This window comes from Heterodontus francisci, chromosome 30 (genome assembly GCF_036365525.1).
Source record: "Heterodontus francisci isolate sHetFra1 chromosome 30, sHetFra1.hap1, whole genome shotgun sequence".
Lineage (NCBI taxonomy): Eukaryota > Metazoa > Chordata > Chondrichthyes > Heterodontiformes > Heterodontidae > Heterodontus > Heterodontus francisci.
This window is the reverse complement of record NC_090400.1, coordinates 48,570,331-48,589,767: the sequence shown is the minus strand read 5'-3', so window position 1 is coordinate 48,589,767 and position 19,437 is coordinate 48,570,331. Positions and strand designations below refer to the sequence as shown.

The following is a 19,437-nucleotide window of genomic DNA, read 5'->3' as shown; positions in this document are numbered from 1 at the left end:
TCAAATGCTTATCCAATTTTACCTTAAAAGATACAACAGTCTCTGTCTCAACCACTTCCCATGACAAAGTATTCTATGCTCCTAACCTTTCCCCTTATTTTCTTAGTGACAATTTTAAATTGATGGCTCATTACAGACTCCACACTTTCCCTTTTCGCCAGAATATATTTCTGAAATACATTACTGGTGGACAAGGTTCCTCACTGGAAGTCAGGTTATTAACCCTTTGATGAAGACTCAAGTCCCCTTCATACCATTTGTATACAAATACCTGAATTCCAATCTTAAAAAAAACTGCACCAATATGATGTTTCCTTTTCTCACATCTTTTTGAATGAGATTGCCAATTTTGTGCCAACTCGTGCTGTTTTAGGCAGTTTTTTACTGCAAGTCCACATTAGGTAGGAATTGAGACTGAGTTGAGCCTGTGCAAAATCATTTTATACAGGACTCTTACAGATGGCATGGAGACACTTTCATTCTAACAGTCTGCTGGATTTGATTCCAGGTTCCAGAGATAAAAGGTTAAAGTCCAACTTACTGCCTTATCCAGTCCCTTTATTATTATTGTTAATTTCATTATTGTCTCACTGAGATCATAAAAATCTCAGTATAGAAGGTGGTCATTCAGCCCATTGTGCGTTTGCCAGTGTTAGCTTCACATTAGAGCTACCTACTTCAGTCTCGGTGGTTTCCTTATCCACTTTAAAAAATAATTCTTCTTGGGTTGTGTACCTGATTTTGTTTTAAACGTTGTGTTTGAACTCAGTATACATTCCATATTTTAACAATACCTTGTGTAAAAAATCTTTTCTAGCCTAAGCCTTTATGTTTCCAGTACTAATCTGTAGTTTATACTTCCTTGCTACCAATTAACCAACCAGTGAAAATCTTTCACTATTTAACTCTCTAACCCTTTCAAAATTTGTACTCTTTGAACATTCTCTGCTACCGTGAATACAGTCCTAGTTTTTAAGTCTCTCTTCATAGCTGTCATGTTTGTCTTTAGAAACTCCCCCCGCACCCCCACCCCCCCCCCCCCCCCCACCCCAACACAGTTCCTCCACACATGCCGGATATATATCCTACAATTGCCCTGATTTTGCAGTTGTCAATGTTCACCGTCATGACAACTATGAAACTGAGAGCAACTTCTGGTGTTCGCTCTTGCATACTTAAACATAGAAATCCAGAAGTTGCTGTCAGTGATTCCCTGCTCCTCAACAGTGTGTGCTGTTGAAGACCCCACAGACGGCAATCTTTATAATCACTTGAACTGATGTGAACTTCCTCTTTTACATTGTAATATTGCTTTTTTTAAAAAAACCCTGAAAAAGTTACGCCTTGTTGAATGTTATTGCTATTATTGAGACTTGGTTAAGGGAAGGGCATGATTGGCAACTAAATATCCCAGGATACCGATGCTTCAGGCGGGATAGAGAGGGAGGTAAAAGGGGTGGAGGAGTTGCATTACTGGTCAAAGAGGATATCACAGCTGTGCTGAAGGAAGGCACTATGGAGGACTCGAGCTGTGAGGCAATATGGGCAGAACTCAGAAATAGGAAGGGTGCGGTAACAATGTTGGGGCTGTACTACAGGCCTCCCAACAGCGAGCGTGAGATAGAGGTACAAATATGTAAACAGATTATGGAAAGCTGTAGGAGCAACAGGGTGGTGGTGATAGGAGATTTTAATTTTCCCAACATTGACTGGGATTCACTTAATGTTAGAGGTCTAGATGGAGCAGAATTTGTAAGGAGCATCCAGGAGGGTTTTCTAGAGCAGTATGTAAATCGTCCAACTCGGGAAGGGGCCATACTGGACCTGGTGTTGGGAAATGAGCCGGGCCAGGTGGTTGACGTTTCAGTAGAGGACTACTTTGGGAATAGTGATCACAATTCCGTAAGTTTTAGAATACTCATGGACAAAGACGAGAGTGGTCCTAAAGGAAGAGTGCTAAATTGGGGGAAGGCCAACTATACCAAAATTCGGCAGGAGCTGGGGAATGTAGATTGGGAGCAGCTGTTTGAAGGTAAATCCACTTTTGATATGTGGGAGGCTTTTAAAGAGAGGTTGATTAGCGTGCAGGAGAGACATGTTCCTGTGAAAATGAGGGGTAGAAATGGCAAGATTAGGGAACCATGGTTGACAGGTGAAATTATGAGACTAGCTAAGAGGAAAAAGGAAGCATACATAAGGTCTAGGCGGCTGAAGAAAGACGAAGCTTTGAAAGAATATCAGGATTGTAGGCGCAATCTGAAACGAGGAATTAAGAGGGCTAAAAGGGGTCATGAAATATCTTTAGCAAACAGGGTTAAGGAAAATCCCAAAGCCTTTTATTCATATATAAGGAGAAAGAGGGTAACTAGAGAAAGGATTGGCCCACTCAAGGACAAAGGAGGAAAGTTATGCGTGGAGTCAGAGAAAATGGGTGAGATTCTAAACGAGTACTTTGCATCGGTATTCACCGAGGAGAGGGACATGACGGATGTTGAGGTTAGGGACACATGTTTGATTACTCTAGGTCAAGTCGGCATAAGGAGGGAGGAAGTGTTGGGTATTCTAAAAGGCATTAAGGTGGACAAGTCCCCAGGTCCAGATGGGATCTATCCCAGGTTACTGTGGGAAGCGAGAGAGGAAATAGTTGGGGCCTTAACAGATATCTTTGCAACATCCTTAAACACGGGTGAGGTCCCGGAGGACTGGAGAATTGCTAATGTTGTCCCCTTGTTTAAGAAGGGTAGCAGGGATAATCCAGGTAATTATAGACCGGTGAGCCTGACGTCAGTGGTAGGGAAGCTGCTGGAGAAGATACTGAGGGATAGGATCTACTCCCATCTGGAAGAAAATGGGCTTATCAGTGATAGGCAACATGGTTTTGTGCAGGGAAGGTCATGTCTTACCAACTTAATAGAATTCTTTGAGGAAGTGACAAAGTTGATTGATGAGGGAAGGGCTGTAGATGTCATATACATGGACTTCAGTAAGGCGTTTGATAAGGTTCCCCATGGTAGGCTGATGGAGAAAGTGAAGTCGCATGGGGTCCAAGGTGTACTAGCTAGATGGATAAAGAACTGGCTGGGCAACAGGAGACAGAGAGTAGCAGTGGAAGGGAGTTTCTCAAAATGGAGACGTGTGACCAGTGGTGTTCCACAGGGATCCGTGCTGGGACCACTGTTGTTTGTGATATACATAAATGATTTGGAGGAAAGTATAGGTGGTCTGATTAGCAAGTTTGCAGACGACACTAAGATTGGTGGAGTAGCAGATAGTGAAGGGGACTGTCAGAGAATACAGCAGAATATAGATAGACTGGAGAGTTGGGCAGAGAAATGGCAGATGGAGTTCAATCAGGGCAAATGCGAGGTGATGCATTTTGGAAGATCCAATTCAAGAGTGAACTATACAGTAAATGGAAAAGTCCTGGGGAAAATTGATGTACAGAGAGATTTGGGTGTTCAGGTCCATTGTTCCCTGAAGGTGGCAACGCAGGTCAATAGAGTGGTCAAGAAGGCATACAGCATGCTTTCCTTCATCGGACGGGGTATTGAGTGCAAGAGTTGGCAGGTCATGTTCCAGTTGTATAGGACTTTGGTTCGGCCACATTTGGAATACTGCGTGCAGTTCTGGTCGCCACATTACCAAAAGGATGTGGATGCTTTGGAGAGGGTGCAGAGGAGGTTCACCAGGATGTTGCCTGGTATGGAGGGCGCTAGCTATGAAGAGAGGTTGAGTAGATTAGGATTATTTTCATTAGAAAGACGGAGGTTGAGGGGGGACCTGATTGAGGTGTACAAAATCATGAGAGGTATAGACAGGGTGGATAGCAAGAAGCTTTTTCCCAGAGTGGGGGATACAATTACAAGGGGACACGAGTTCAAAGTGAAAGGGGAAAAGTTTAGGGGGGATATGCGTGGAAAGTTCTTTACGCAGAGGGTGGTGGGTGCATGGAACGCATTGCCAGCGGAGGTGGTAGACGCGGGCACGATAGCGTCTTTTAAGATGTATCTAGACAGATACATGAATGGGCAGGAAGTAAAGAGATACAGACCCTTAGAAAATAGGCGACAGGTGATAGGCGATAGAGGATTTGGATCGGCGTAGGCTTGGAGGGCCGAAGGGCCTGTTCCTGTGCTGTAATTTTCTTTGTTCTTTGAAATGTAACTGGGTTTTTAAAGAGGTATGAAGTTATAACCACTGCTAAACAACCTCCCTGGCCCTGAAAACATTTTTTAAATTTGTGGAATGTTAAATTTCTACACAAAAAAAATGATTAAAATTCCATAGGTTTTTTAACATTTTTAAAAAAGGTTTGTATTTGCTATTTCAGCTTCTCCCTTATTCCCATGTGTATGTCACAACCTTTATTTCACTCTCTGTAAAATTTATAAAAAGTGAATGATAATCAGTGCATTTTACTTCCTGGTTTGCTGACTGAGAGAATTCTTCAATGTGATTGGCTGCTGAGCCTGCTTGGTGACACCATTGTTGCTGGACACCTGGAGATCCTCTGGACTTGTTGTCAGAATCAAACTAACATTGGGAAAGATAAAATCCATGCCAGAGTGATTGCTAGATTTTTTGCACCAATTTCTTGGAAGTCAGCGGTGAGTGCTGTCACTTTGCCACTGACAGCAAAATTCTTATTGCACCTTTTCGATGGCTCCAATATCCCTTTTACAGGGTGCCAGAAATTGCACCACAGTACATGTGGCCTCATCAGTGTCATATTCAAATTGATCCCTGCTTAACTGATCCCTGTACTTAGCATCCCTATATTAATTCAGAAATGCCGTTGTCTTATTTATGGCCTTTTCCCATCTCCAAACTTGGTTTTAAAAACCTATACATCTGTGCTCCTTGGTCTTCCATTTAAATGGTCGATGGGAGACCTGCTCCCAGGCCTCTCTCAATGCTGGTCCTAAACTGGCTTGAAGGATATGAATGGGAGACAGTTAGGATGACTCAGAACTGATTTTATTTGCCCCTCAGGTCTGCTGGTACAGACCATATGTCAACAGAATGGAAACAGAAACTGCTTCCAGCCCCTACATGGCAGACTACACGGTATGCTAATGCTGATTTTTGCTAATGCAATCTCCTGCCTAATTTATGTTAATTGTATTGCTCTCTATGAACTTCTTTATTTTACTTCTTAAAGCTCTGAAGCACACTTCTCAGCTATAAGCCTCACAGAAAAACATAACAAATATGCCAATCCAACCTGAATCCTTTATGCCCTGAACCAAAATATAAAATGAACAGGCAAATAAATGTTTCGTTTGACGAAGGGGTCCACTGGAGCTGCGACATGATGTGCCATGGAGTAACAGAATATGGGGTTGTTCACCTTAGAGCAGAGAAGGTTAACTGGAGATTCAATAGAAGTGTCCAAAATCATGAAGGGTTTTGACAGAATAAATGAGGAAACAGTTTCCAGTGGCAGGAAGGTCAGTAACCTGAGCACACAGATTTAAGGTAATTGGTAAAAGAACCAGAGGTGAGATGAGGAGAATTTTTTTTTTACATGAGTTGTTATAATCTGGAATGCACTGTCCAAAAGGCTGGTGGAAGTAAATTCAATAATAACTTTCAAAAGGGAATTGTATAAAGACTTGAAGAGGAAAAGTTTCTAGGGCTTTGGAAAAAGGGCAGGGGTTTGGGGCTAATTGGATAGCTCTTTCAAAGAGCTGGCACAGGCACAATGGGCTGAATGACCTCCTTTTGTGTTGTATCAATCCATGATTTTTTAAAAATCCATTCTTGGAATGTGAGCATGGTGGCAAGGCCAACATTTATTGCCCATCCCTAATTGCCCTTGAGCAGGTGGTGGTGATACACCTTCTTGAACTACTATAGTCCATGCGGTGTAGGTATATTCACAGTGCTGTTAGAGAGGGAGTTCCAGGATTTTGACCCAGTGACAGTGAGGAATGGTGATAGTTCCAAGCCAGCATGGTATTGGACTTAGGTGGGGGTTGGGGGCTTGCAGATGGTGGTGTTTCCATGCATCTGCTGCCCTTGTTTTTCTAGGTAGTAGAGGTGCGGGTTTGGAAGGTGCTGTCTATGATTCTAAGTTCATGCCTGAGATTCAGAAGAATGACAGTTTTTCAATGAGCTATGCTGTTGTAAACAGGTCCCATATGGAGTTTTGGTAGAGTTGGAAAGATAGGGTCTGCGTTAAGACTGTGCAACCCATGAAATTGTCCCAAACCAATCCGGGTTCCCAAGTGCATCAAAACCAAATTAGTAAAATATAGGGGTCTTTTGTATGGGTTCTCCTCAAGGCAAGTGTCACCCTGCTAAAAGATTACCTTTGAGAACACTTTATAAGGAGGCATTGGCAGCAGCCCGTCTGCTTAGCTGAGGTAGGCATGTAAAGTGGGGAGAGTACAAAGGGGAAAATGGAGAAAACAAGTAAATAACAAAATTAAATATATGTACTGATTGGACTGCAGCTATTGAATCTGTAGGCTGGAAAACTTGTCTGTAAGAACGTGTAAGTTTTTGGGAAAAGTCAAACAGTTAAACTGACAATATAATTTGGCCAAGGATCAAGACAGATATGAACACTGGTGGTACCATACAATTGAAGTCGGGATAATCCTTTCCATAATAGGTTGATTATTTGCTAATCTGAACTATGCTACTTGCCTCAAAAGTGTTGCAGTGCTATATGTGTTGCATATCTGTGCAGATTATTTTTGTATGGTTTTTTTGGTGCTATTTTCATTTCATTGGTGTAAGAGCAAAAAATAAAAATTCCAAAATGGCTGCTGTGCTGAGTGAAGGTTGATCCTGGTGTCTGGCTGATTACAGTGTCCTGTAATTATGTACAGCTGTCAGACACCAATCGGAGTCATGTTGCAGAGAGCTGTTGAATAGAAACCAGGTGCTTCCTCTTAATGAGAACCTTCACCCCCACCATTGGTCACCTTCTTGTGGAGGGTTCCAGAATATTATTGGTGGAAGGTCAAAAGCACATTGGCTGCACACCCTCCTTAGCTGTGGATGGTGTTTAGAGAGCCTTAAAGAGGATAAGTGTAGGAATATCTTAAACAGGAACATTGTGATACTTTCATATTTGTGCTCAGGCTCCAGAAGAACTGTTTTTAAACAGAGTCAAACAATCTATGACTATCACTCTGTTGCAAGTGTTTGGCTGGTTCTTGTTGGACCAATATATGGAAGTGGCTGTTTTCACTGTTTTTGATCTCTATTCTCAGGATCCACAAAATGTTGGATTTCTGATGCTATCAGATACTTGGAGTTCATCTTTCTATCGCAGTGTGTGGTCAGTAGTAAGAGTTCTCCATTTTTGATGGCACACTAGTAATGTAGAACTGTCTACATCTGCAAACAATATAGGACTAAACTATACATGGAAAACTTACCTTATTTAGTACAAGACATGATTGCTCACCCTTTCTTGTTGCTATTTTTTTGGGGGGGTGGGGGAGGAGAGAGAAAGGTTTTATAATTTATGTTGCTACTTTTGTCCCACTGTTTTTCTATTTTAGTTTCTGGACACCTTCCTTGAAACAAAAGACAGATGGGGACCTTCAATTATTTCACAATTTGGCTTTTATCTTTCTTCCCATATCAGCACAGCTGCTGTTGTGAAGTAATTCACAATGCAAATACAAACCTGCTGTGTGGGATATCAGAATGGAACTCCAGTATTATGCCTCCACTGGTTTCCTGAAGGAATGCTGGCTGTGTGTTATGAACAAAAATAAAATTCAGAATACTTTGTGCTACAAATAAATAATTATAGAACCTAGAGCCTTGCCATTTAGAACTAAGAAGCCAACCCGACCAAGCTTTCTCAGAACATGTTGAATTGCTTGCTATTAATCCTTTGAGACTGACTCTTTATTGGTAATAATTCCACCATCGTTTCTTTGGAGTCAAATCTGTCAAGTTAACGATAGAGATGTACAGATTATGGGGATTTCTTAGGAGTCATTTGGTACGCTTTGATATTAATCATGGTCTTAGCTTGATTTATTTTAATCTGGTTACAACTTCACTGCACAGACTCTGTCTTTTACATTAACACTAATAACCCAAGAAGCTGTTTAGGGGCGGCGCAGTGGTTAGCACCGCAGCCTCACAGCTCCAGGGACCCGGGTTCGATTCCGGGTACTGCCTGTGTGGAGTTTGCAAGTTCTCCCTGTGTCTGCGTGGGTTTTCTCCGGGTGCTCCGGTTTCCTCCCACAAGTCAAAAGACTTGCAGGTTGATAGGTAAATTGGCCATTATAAATTGTCACTAGTATAGGTAGGTGGTAGGGAAATATAGGGACAGGTGGGGATGTTTGGTAGGAATATGGGATTAGTGTAGGATTAGTATAAATGGGTGGTTGATGTTCGGCACAGACTCGGTGGGCCGAAGGGCCTGTTTCAGTGCTGTATCTCTAATCTAATCTAAAGCTTAGTCTTGCATTGGTCTAGCTATTTTAAGAGATCTAACTTGGCTGTGATATTTGTGAGGCTTTTGTATTGAATGGGTTCCTACTGGAACAAATTCTATCCGCAATGTTAGTTATCTCATTAAATTGGATACTATTAAAATACTGAGGTATGTTTTTTGCTTCCATCTTGTGGTCATTTTAAAAAGACCTTTATATATGTTACATTTCTTTTCTCAGTTTGACTGTACTTAGTGATATTTTCTCAAAAGAATGTTACTAACAAGATTAGAAATATATGCTGTGTGTATTGCATTGTGATTTGAATTTTCCTGATACATCAGTGATTTCGTCAGTATTTACAGTAGAGAAAGAAAATGTTGTCGAGGAGAATACTGAGATTCAGACGACTAGGCTAGATGGGATTGAGGTTCACAAGGAGGAGGTGTTAGCAATTTTGCAAAGTGTGAAAATAGGTAAGTCCCCAGGGCCAGATGGGATTTATCCTAGGATTCTCTGGGAAGCCAGGGAGGAGATCGCAGAGCCTTTGTCCTTGATCTTTATGTCGTCATTGTCGACAGGAATAGTGCCGGAAGACTGGAGGATAGCAAATGTTGTCCCCTTGTTCAAGAAGGGGAGTAGAGACAGCCCTGGTAATTATAGACCTGTGAGCCTTACTTCGGTTGTGGGTAAAATGTTGGAAAAGGTTATAAGAGACAGGATTTATAATCATCTTGAAAAGAATAAGTTCATTAGCGATAGTCAGCACGGTTTTGTGATGGGTAGGTCGTGCCTCACAAACCTTATTGAGTTTTTCGAGAAGGTGACCAAACAGGTGGATGAGGGTAAAGCAGTGGATGTGGTGTATATGGATTTCAGTAAGGCATTTGATAAGGTTCCCATGGTAGGCTATTGCAGAAAATACGGAAGTATGAGGTTGAAGGTGATTTAGAGCTTTGGATCAGAAATTGGCTAGCTGAAAGAAGACAGAGGGTGGTGGTTGATGGCAAATGTTCATCCTGGAGTTTAGTTACTAGTGGTGTACCGCAAGGTTCTGTTTTGGGGCCACTGCTGTTTGTCATTTTTATAAATGACCTGGAAGAGGGTGTAGAAGGGTGGGTTAGTAAATTTGCGGATGACATGAAGGTCGGTGGAGTTCTGGATAGTGCCGAAGGATGTTGTAGGGTACAGAGGGACATAGATAGGCTGCAGAGCTGGGCTGAGAGATGGCAAATGGAGTTTAATGCGGAAAAGTGTGAGGTGATTCACTTTGGAAGGAGTAACAGGAATGCCGAGTACTGGGCTAATGGGAAGATTCTTGGTAGTGTAGATGAACAGAGAGATCTTGGTGTCCAGGTACATAAATCCCTGAAAGTTGCTACCCAGGTTAATAGGGCTGTTAAGAAGGCATATGGTGTGTTTGCTTTTATTAGTAGGGGGATCGAGTTTCGGAGCCACGAGGTCATGCTGCAGCTGTACAAAACTCTGGTGAGACCGCACCTGGAGTATTGCGTGCAGCTCTGGTCACCGCATTATAGGAAGGATGTGGAAGCTTTGGAAAGGGTGCAGAGGAGATTTACTAGGATGTTGCCTGGTATGGCAGGAAGGTCTTACGAGGAAAGGCTGAGGGACTTGAGGTTGTTTTCGTTGGAGAGAAGGAGGAGGAGAGGTGACTTAATAGAGACAAATAAGATAATCAGAGGGTTAGATAGGGTGGATAGTGAGCGTCTTTTTCCTCGGATGGTGATGGCAAACACGAGGGGACATAGCTTCAAGTTGAGGGGTGATAGATATAGGTCAGATGTTAGAGGTAGTTTCTTTACTCAGAGTAGTAGGGGCGTGGAATGCCCTGCCTGCAACAGTAGTAGACTCTCCAACTTTAAGGGCATTTAAGTGGTCATTGGATAGACATATGGATGAAAATGGAATAGTGTAGGTCAGATGGTTTCACAGGTCGGCGCAACATCGAGGGCCGAAGGGCCTGTACTGCGCTGTAATGTTCTAATTAAAGGGTTAACAGAATGCTCATCTCCAGTTTACCCATCTGGAACCTTGCCATTTTGTTCTGATTTTCTCTGATTTATATTGAAGCTGACAGGCAATTGAATTAAACATTTCTACTGGTCTTGATGATCTGAAGCTACACACTGAATAATAGCGATTTTTTAAAAAAATTGGTGAATCATCATGGTGAGGCTGTTAGTGCTGGGGAATGTTAGAAACATTAATTTTTTAGACAATTAGTGTCAAACAATCCCAGATGAAGAACAGAACTACCAACTGCAAAATAAATCTTAAATAAAAGCAAAAGGCTGCAGATGCTGGAAATCTGAAATAAAAACAAAGTACAGATATGAGGTCACAGACCTGAAAGGTTAACTGTTTCTCTCTCTAGAGATGCTGCCAGACCTGCTGAATGTTTCCAGCACTTTGTTTTTATTGCAAAGGAAAGCTTGTTCTAAAAGCAAAATACTGCGGATGCTGGAAATCTGAAACAAAAACAAGAAATGCTGGATTCACTCAGCAGTTCTGACAGCATCTGTGGAAAGAGAAGCAGAGTTAACGTTTCGGGTCAGTGACCCTTCTTCGGAAAGCTTGTTCTACTCTACACCATCAACACACCTTAGGCGTAAATTCAAAAAAACTTCACCAGTGCATCATTTCTATTTCCCACACCAATTACTTGAGTATTATCCACACTTTGTGCCAACTTATCAGTTTTACGTTGTAAAATATATTGGGAACTGGCATTTTCCATACAACAACTTCTAGGTCTTGGCTGGATTTGACACCACTTTCCAGAGGTGCAGGCGCTGACTCGATCAGCCACTTCCCTTTTGAAACCCATTGTTAACCCCCCCCCACCAACCCAAGTTTCGCCACGACCAACAGATGATTGCTCCTCCCTTCAATGTTTCTGCCTACTTTGCCTCATGGAAGTATCTAACTTCTCCGCAGTATAGAACAGAGCTGGAGATTGGCAATTCACTGTGTGGGAAATTACAAGTTTGAACACTCATCCAATAAAATGCGCAACATAACACACTCGAGCACCAACTTGTAACATCACTTGATTAAATTCTTTTTTGAAAAGTACACAGCAGGAAGAATTACTACTGAAACCTGAACTTATCTCTCCAGATGCTGACAGACCGGTTAAGTACTTTTGATTTTTTTTTTTGTTAATCAACGATTAAGTTGACTGTCGAGTTTCAATAATTGACCTTCTGGAGAGGACTTTGGTGGCTGTTAGAAACTATTTGCCATCACCTCAAAAAACCATCCACCAGCTGGGCCAAACAACCGTTGTTTGACGTTATGCTTACTGACGTCACGCGTACGTACGCCTGCGTTTAACGTCATTACGTAGTCGGGAACGTCAGGTTCTCGCGCGTCCGTCTCGCGCTCTGAGTTGAACGGCATGTTTTTTCTGTGTCGTGTGAGGAAAGTGTGAAGCCTCTGATTCACCTCAGTTGCCTCAATATTGATATATATAGAAGAGTAAACTATCACTCTTTGACAGTTTATGTGTATTTTTTAAACACACACTAATTTGTATTGTTGGTTTATAAAGTATTCTATTTGATTCTAGGCTATTTGTGTAACAGGTCAAGGCCGTATTGGGCCTGTCTATGAAGCCTCACCGTCGTTTTGTCAGAAAACTAGATTATTGTCTCCATTCTTGGTAGTTTTGTGCTGTGGCTGACAGGTACTAGACACTGGCCAAACTCATTACACTGGCAAAAGGTCACCGACCTGAATGTTAACTCTGTTTTTCTCTTTTCACAGGTGCTGAGCATTTCCAACATTTTCTGTTTTTACTTCATTTCTCATATGACTGCTTCCAGACTTACAGAAAAATGATATAGGTTGGATTTGGTCCCAGCTTCCAGTGTGTATTAACTAACTCTACCACCCACTTCCCCCTCTAAAGCCCATTTTTACCCCTCCCCCAAGATGCTAAGTTGGCAAAGAGCCAAAAGTATATATTATGGGGAATTAAAAACCTGTTAATGGGAATACAAAGAAAACTGCATATATTTTAATTTATTTGCATTTAATAGGTTCTCTAACATCAATTGGGGTTTGTCATACCATCTGTTGTCCATTGCCAGCCTGGCCCTAAGCCTCTGCTTTAAAGCTGGCTCTTTGGAGTGCAGCAAAAATGAAGAAGCCTGTAGGTGCTGCTTTAGGGTGCAATTGCATGTTCTAGAAATCTGTGGTGGAGCATATTAGTACTCCAAGCCATGATACTGAAGCATCAACCTTTTAGTTCAAGTTGAGCATAAACTACTCAAAATGATGGCGATGGAGCAGGTAACCTTCTGCACCCTCTGTCTGATGGAAATATCTGACGTTCTGAAAGCTACTGCAACATCAGATAGAATTTGGTTCTCTTCATTAATTAAGCGTTAGTGCTTGTCTGAAGTACTGATATTCCAGGTAGAATGTGGACTAAAAATGGAAAAAAAATGATGAACACTACCTTATAGCACCTCTGGCATTGAAAGGTTATTAATTATCTCAGCTGGTTTCAAAGATGTCCTTGTGATCTGGCCTCTGGATTTCCCATAACACGGCTCAGTGCTGTTCCATGATCAGTGAGCAGAAAATATGTGCTGACAGTGTGGTTCACTGTCTTATGTCAATTTGATCCCAGCACTAACAGTCAGAATGGTGTGACAAATAGCCCTGAAACTTTAATTGGTCACAAAATGCTTAGGTGGCAGGGGTTACTATATAATCCTGTGCTGCTATTTTGAATGGGTAGCATTTTATTTTCCAAAGGTCAACATGTAAATTTTTGTTTTAGGTTAAGAAAATGCATTACTATTAAAGATTAATATTATTTCTTGGTAACATGTATAAAAGTTATTTCAATATGTTTAAATCTTTTGTTTCCATATACAAACAACTCCTACACATTTTTCTTGTGTTACTCAAACATTATTTGTGCTTCATTACTGTTATTAAAGGAGCTTTAACTTTGACCCCATTTTACAAGTTAGTAATAATTAGAGTTAACTGTATGTTGAAATGATTGCTCTTAAACATTTTTATTTATAACAACCAATTCAAATAGTACACACAACTTTAATTTTACTATTTTCCCCTATAAATGTTGATTTTACATTATATGGTTTGCTAATATATGACTGAAGTTAACAGATGCTTCTTGTGATACAGAGATTTAACCATGAAGAGGAATATGACAGAAAATTCAACACGGGCTACAGCAGGTACTTTTACCCAGAGAGAGATATTTTTGGAGAGTGATCAGACTTGATGCATTCTATTAATTTGTATGATGCAAATTTTTATTTATTTTCTAATTTGTGCCATATTATGTTTTAAGTCCTGACCTCTGTTTTTGGGTCTTCCACACGAAACACTTGCCAAGAGTAGGCAGGGAAGTTATCTGCTGTAAGGAATTTCCAATGATGCTCTTCAGCTAGCTACGGGAAAGTATGTGAGAATGTCTTGGTGATGTCCTGTTGGTTTTTTCCGCACTCCTGTGGAGAAGTGCTCATCATTGACTCCTTTGATAGCATGGTCAAAATTGGGAACCAGCCATGTGGGCAAACACAGTAGGAAAGCTACATCCACCACTCTTGGATACAGTATGTTCTGTAATAATTAACTATTTTTAGGTCTGATTCTGTGAGTATGATGTTGTGACAGTGTTGCTTTGCTAGTCTATGGAACAGCTCTCATAACTGTCCCCAGTTGTTAGCGAGGAGGACTTTGCAGGGTTGAATGAGCTGGAATTGCCTTTGTCGTGCCCTGATTGCAGCTCAGTGGTCTGTTAATATGAATGCAGTATTCAAATGAACCAGTTCATACTAGAAACCAGCACCTGCACACTAAAGGGTAAAACTAGGTTTCTGACTGTCCACAGAAACCAGTAGAAAACATACAGTCTGCAGTATGTTTTAGCTGTGTAGATAAAATGATGAACATGAATTAAAGAAAAACTATGCAGCTCCTTTCATGGCTGCAGATCCCAAAGCAGTTTACAACCAATGAAGTGTTTTTGAAGTATAGTCATTGTAATGTAGCAAACATGGCGGCCAATTTATGCATGGCAAGCTCCCACAAACAGCAATGAAATAAATAACAAAACAATTGGTTTTTGGTGGTGTTGGTTGAGAGATAAGTGTTGGCCAGGACACCAGAAAACTCTCCAGCTCCTCTTCAAATAGTGCTGTGGAATCTGTCCACTTGAGAGAACAGATGGGGCATTGGTTTAACATCTCATCTGAAAAATGAGAGCTCTGACAGTACAGCACTTCCTCAGCACTTGATGTCCACATACACACACTGACTGCACTGAAGTGCCAGCGTCAATTTTGTGTTCACGACTCTGGAGTGGAGCTTCAACTCACTACCTTCTGACTCAGCCAAGAGGGTTCCACTGAGCCAAAGCTGAGTTAATGCTAGAAGGCAGGTTAATAAGGCCATAAAAAGCAGACATAGCTCTGGGATTCATTCCCAGAGAGATAAAATCGGTAAGCAGTAAAGTTATGTTAAATTTCTATAGAACCTTAGTTCTATACTGTGAACAGTTCTGATTTCCATATTATAGACTGGATGCACTCGAGGAGTTTGCAGATAATATTTACTAAGATGATACCAAAACTGAGAGGCTCTACGTATCAGGGAGGATTGAACAGGCTCTAAAAGAGAAGGCTGAGGGATGACCTGTTAGAGATTGTTACAGTTGATAAGGGGGTGTGGGTGGTTCCCACTGTTCACCTTCCAACTGACCACACTCGTGTTTTGTTAAAATGATGCTTTAGCCCCTGAATGTCTTTAAGGTCAAATAAACAGACAAATGACAGGTACGCACATTCACCCACACATACATAGAAAAGAATAGATGGGTAGAGAGAAAAGGGTAAGAGGTAGTTTAAAGTCTCAAGTGAGGTAAGTGTTCGTGGTTTACAGAAGATTATTGAGTCTTCTTGGGAGGAAAAGTCTTTTTTTTTAAATTGCAGGTTTGATTATTCGCAATCTTGAACTTGTAAAGATATTGTAGAGCTCTAGTGGATGTAATGCAACCCAAAGCTGTTTGTGTGCCGTTTACCTTCACAGATGGTTAGTCTCCAAGTCACTTTGTGATGCTTCTGCTGTGGTGGATGTTCTTGGTTAGCAGGGTTCTTCTCTTGCCTGCTGGATCCATCTCACAGGTTTTCTGTGATGTTGGTTTGATCTCCCCTGTCTTTCCAGAGAGCTACCTTTTTAAGGTCAAAATCTATCACATTGGAGTTTCTGTTAGGAGACACATAGCCCTCTTACCTGTTGTGACCACACATTGGGCCAGGATGATAACCATGGCTATAGGTTTGATGTTTGAATGGGAATCATTCTGTTATGATGTTGCTGCTTAACACCTTATTCATCTTGGTTTGGCCATGAGTCAGACTGTCTCCAGCATCTCTGTTAGTTCATTCATGTCGATCAGAGTCATTAATATGCAATTGCTCCTTTCAATTTCAAAGGCGTTCTCCCCAGTTACTTCAGATGAGGTTAACAAGCCTCATCTTTGCAGACGAGTTTGTGGATTTCCAGTATTGTGGGGTCACATGGCCACCACTCCATTTTTACTGTGGTTCACGTGTCCAGGTTCTTGTGATTTAGTTTTAACAGTTGACTGTTTAACTTTATATTCCTCCATTTCATTGTTTATTTAATCACGGCTTCTTCTGTGCATGACAAGATCTTTAAGATTGTGAAAGAATTTTATAAGGTAGACGTAGAGAAGATGTTTCCACTTGTGAAGAGATCAGAAATGGGGTCCATGAATATAAGCTAGTTGCTAATAAATCCAATCGGGAATTCAGGAGAAACCTCTTTACCCAGAGTGTGGTTAGAATGTGGAACTTGCTCCCAGAAGGAGTAGTTGAGGTGACCAGCATAGATGCATTTAAGGGGAAACTAGATGAACATATGAGGGAGAAAGGAATCGAAGTATAAGTTCTTGAGGTTATATGAAGGATAGGAAGAGACTCGTGGAGCATAAACTCTGACATGGACCTGTTGGGCCAAATGGCCTGTTTCTGTGCTGTAAATACTGTGTAATAGAAGGTAGATATTGGTGAAGTGTTCCATATGTTAAATTAATTTACTTGATAACCTGGAATTCTCCTTTAACCATTTCAGGTACTTTGAAGTGCTAACAGATAAAAATCTTGCACAAACATTTTTAATACTAGAATTTACAGTGTCTGCAAATGTTAGCTTAATTCTTGTCTAGAGCAAAAAGAGAAGCGGGCTTAGACATGGATATGGAATTTTAAATTTTTTTTACAATTTGTGTAGTAATCAATTACTAAAAAATTGTCACCATCAAAGAAAATCAAGTAAAATAATAGGTTAAATTTTCTCAAACTAACTTTGTGTTAACTATTAAAATAATTGTATTTGGGATTGTTAATAAGTTTCTTTTGAGTGATCTTTGTTCTATTCATTTTGTTTAGTAAGAACATCTTTCAAAGCTTTGTTCCAAGTTTTGTGTTCGGATTGATTTGAATTATTGACAGAATTAACAATTTTGGTTTGACATTTTTTTGGTGGGGTGTGGGTATGCTGAAGAGCAGTTTTGGCTATGTTTGAAAGGTATTTTCACAATATTTGCCTTCAGTTCAGCAGGTTGATTTTTTTTGGTACATATGATTACTACAAATGATATTTTTCAGGATGTCTTCCTGTATTACTGTTCAATCAAAAGAAAAGAACCCGATTGCCATTGACTTCAAATCCTATGGAACATGAGCCAGGCTCAAATAGCCTTTTTCCTACACCTGAGAGTTTTGATTCACCACCAGCAGGTAATCAAGATGATTCCCCTCCACTCTTTCACCATTTTGGTACTTTATTTTTTCTCTTTTTGTGCTAAATTTTTGTCATATCTTTTCACCATTCCATTTTTTATATTTTTGCATTAATGAAAACTTCTTCAAATAGGAGAGTAATTTCCAATATCATGTTGGCTTACAGGCCTCTACCACAGCTTTTGTGAGTTCAGCTTGAGGAGAGATGTGAAGATGCTATGAATGGCTCCTCTGTGCCTCTTTTGTTTCCCTTCTATCCAGTGAGGAAATGTAAAGGTTCCTTTTTTCGATAAGAGTGAGAACTCACCTTATTACGAATCATGGACATATTTCCACAGTGCCATGATTTAGTCATTTAGAGTTTGTGAATCTCCATTGTGTTGACAAACATTTCAGTGTTGGCCATCATACAATATATCACTGCGATACCATATCATTTGACAGTACTGTAGAAACATTATTCTTTATCATTTTTACATTTGAAGGAAAGTTTGATGTGTTTATTTGTTTATTTTAAGGCAATAAAGGATTAACACAAACCAGAGCACCAGGCAATCAGACAACAGTACAGAACAATTATAGGGCCCAGTTTCAATATCCCAATATAAGGAGTAATATGGATAATGCATGTAGTGGGATGGCACCAATGCCAAATTCAGCAAAATCTATGAATACTGGGTAGGTTATACAAAACTGTAAGATGTGGTAATTTTGAGGATATCTTTGTGTTTTAATTGCTGTAGATATAAAATCTATTTAAACTAGAAGTCCTGAAAAAAGTATCATTTAAACGTCTTTGTAACGAATTATGAACAACTTCAGATTCCTTTGGTTTATTTTTGCTTTCAGTTAAAACAAAAAGCATTAGAATATTTTGATTGCTAATGCCATCTGGGGTCATGGGCAGACTAGCTTTGATTTCCTCAGCCTGTTAGCATCATATTAGGACCAAAACAGCTTTTCTGTAGTACACAGAAACATAATTTTCTCACTCTCAGGGACACAATGTGATGGAGTGGTTCACAGTGAGTATAATCTATCCTTGGTCCTCCTTTTCATCATCTAGATCCAGTCCCTTGTCCACATCATCTAAAAACTTGGGGTCAGCTTCCTGTATGCTGCTGACACGAAGCTCTGCCTCTCTACCACCTTTCCTGACCGCCCCACCCCCAAACTGCCTCTGTGCTATCAGATTGCATTTCAGACATCTAGTCTTGGATGAGTTATGACTTCTTCCAGCTAAACACTGGAAATTCTTAAGCCATGGTCTTCAATCCCAGCCACAATCTCTGATCTCTTGCCACTGACTTGATTTCCCATTTCCAGCCACTGTAACAGGCTAGAACTGACTCTTCACACTTCTGGCATCCTTTTGTAACCGGAGCTGAATTTTCATCCAAAAGACTGTATACTATAATCTCTGTAACATCGCCCACATATGTCTTGACCTCAGCATTTGTCTTTCTCATATTCCTGTGAGCAATCTTGCAATGTTTTTCTGAATTAAAGGTGCTTTATAAATACAAGTTATTACTGACGTCCTTGTTGTAGGAAGTTTTAGGGAGATGCTTCTGTGCCTTAATAAACATTTTAATTTAAAAAGTTTTCCTATTATTTTGCTGTTTCTTTTGTCTTATCATATTCCATTTCTCTGGTTAAAACACTGTGGGGCTGATTCTTTGGTACTCTGAGTCATGGAGAGCAGTTGCTTCATAGCCATCGGAGATTGGAGAATTGAGAGAGCAAGAAATTTTGTGGGCTGCAATTCTGCTGTCTGCTCCATTGTGTGTGAGAGTGCTTGTGCCCATTTTCTGCCTGAATCTCGTTAAGGTATCAGATTTGATGCAAAAATATTTAAATGAGTGTCCAGCACAAATCTGTGATTTTCCCCATTTTTCTTTTATTAATCATTTTCATTTATCTGTGAAAGTTCTGTTAATAGTTTTGAAAGAAAAATGTTTGGGGCTCATTTTTTTTTATACCTTAAATTTGTTTTTGAAGTGCCTCAAATACAGAATTTTATTGTTGTGGTGGTACAAACCGAAAGTAGATATGGAGGGGAGATCAGCAAGCAACCGACCATAGCCTGATTTCTCCATTATACTATTCAAGATTGAGTGGCCTAGCAGCAATGGAGCAGAGTAAATGGTGTGCTAGGCCTATGACTAGACCTCTACCCCCTTGGAACTCCA

The 19,437-nt window shown here is 40.5% G+C and overlaps 1 protein-coding gene across 5 annotated transcripts in view; it reads left to right on the top strand.

The window, feature by feature from the left end:
• Nucleotides 1-11,822: 11,822 nt before the first annotated feature.
• Nucleotides 11,823-19,437, top strand: part of LOC137346749 (spermatogenesis-associated protein 22) — an 83,546-nt gene continuing 75,931 nt past the window's right edge. The window contains exons 1-6 of one of the 5 annotated variants that reach the window (XM_068010523.1): nucleotides 11,823-11,912; nucleotides 12,004-12,120; nucleotides 12,201-12,303; nucleotides 13,599-13,651; nucleotides 17,111-17,242; nucleotides 17,764-17,923. In XM_068010523.1, the coding sequence (XP_067866624.1) occupies nucleotides 13,609-13,651; nucleotides 17,111-17,242; nucleotides 17,764-17,923 (335 nt within the window). In that variant the 5' untranslated portion in view covers nucleotides 11,823-11,912; nucleotides 12,004-12,120; nucleotides 12,201-12,303; nucleotides 13,599-13,608. Of the gene's footprint in view, nucleotides 12,121-12,200; nucleotides 12,304-13,598; nucleotides 13,652-17,110; nucleotides 17,243-17,763; nucleotides 17,924-19,437 lie in introns of all 5 variants that reach the window. The other 4 variants (XM_068010525.1, XM_068010524.1, XM_068010527.1 and 1 more) reach the window with 4 other exon arrangements.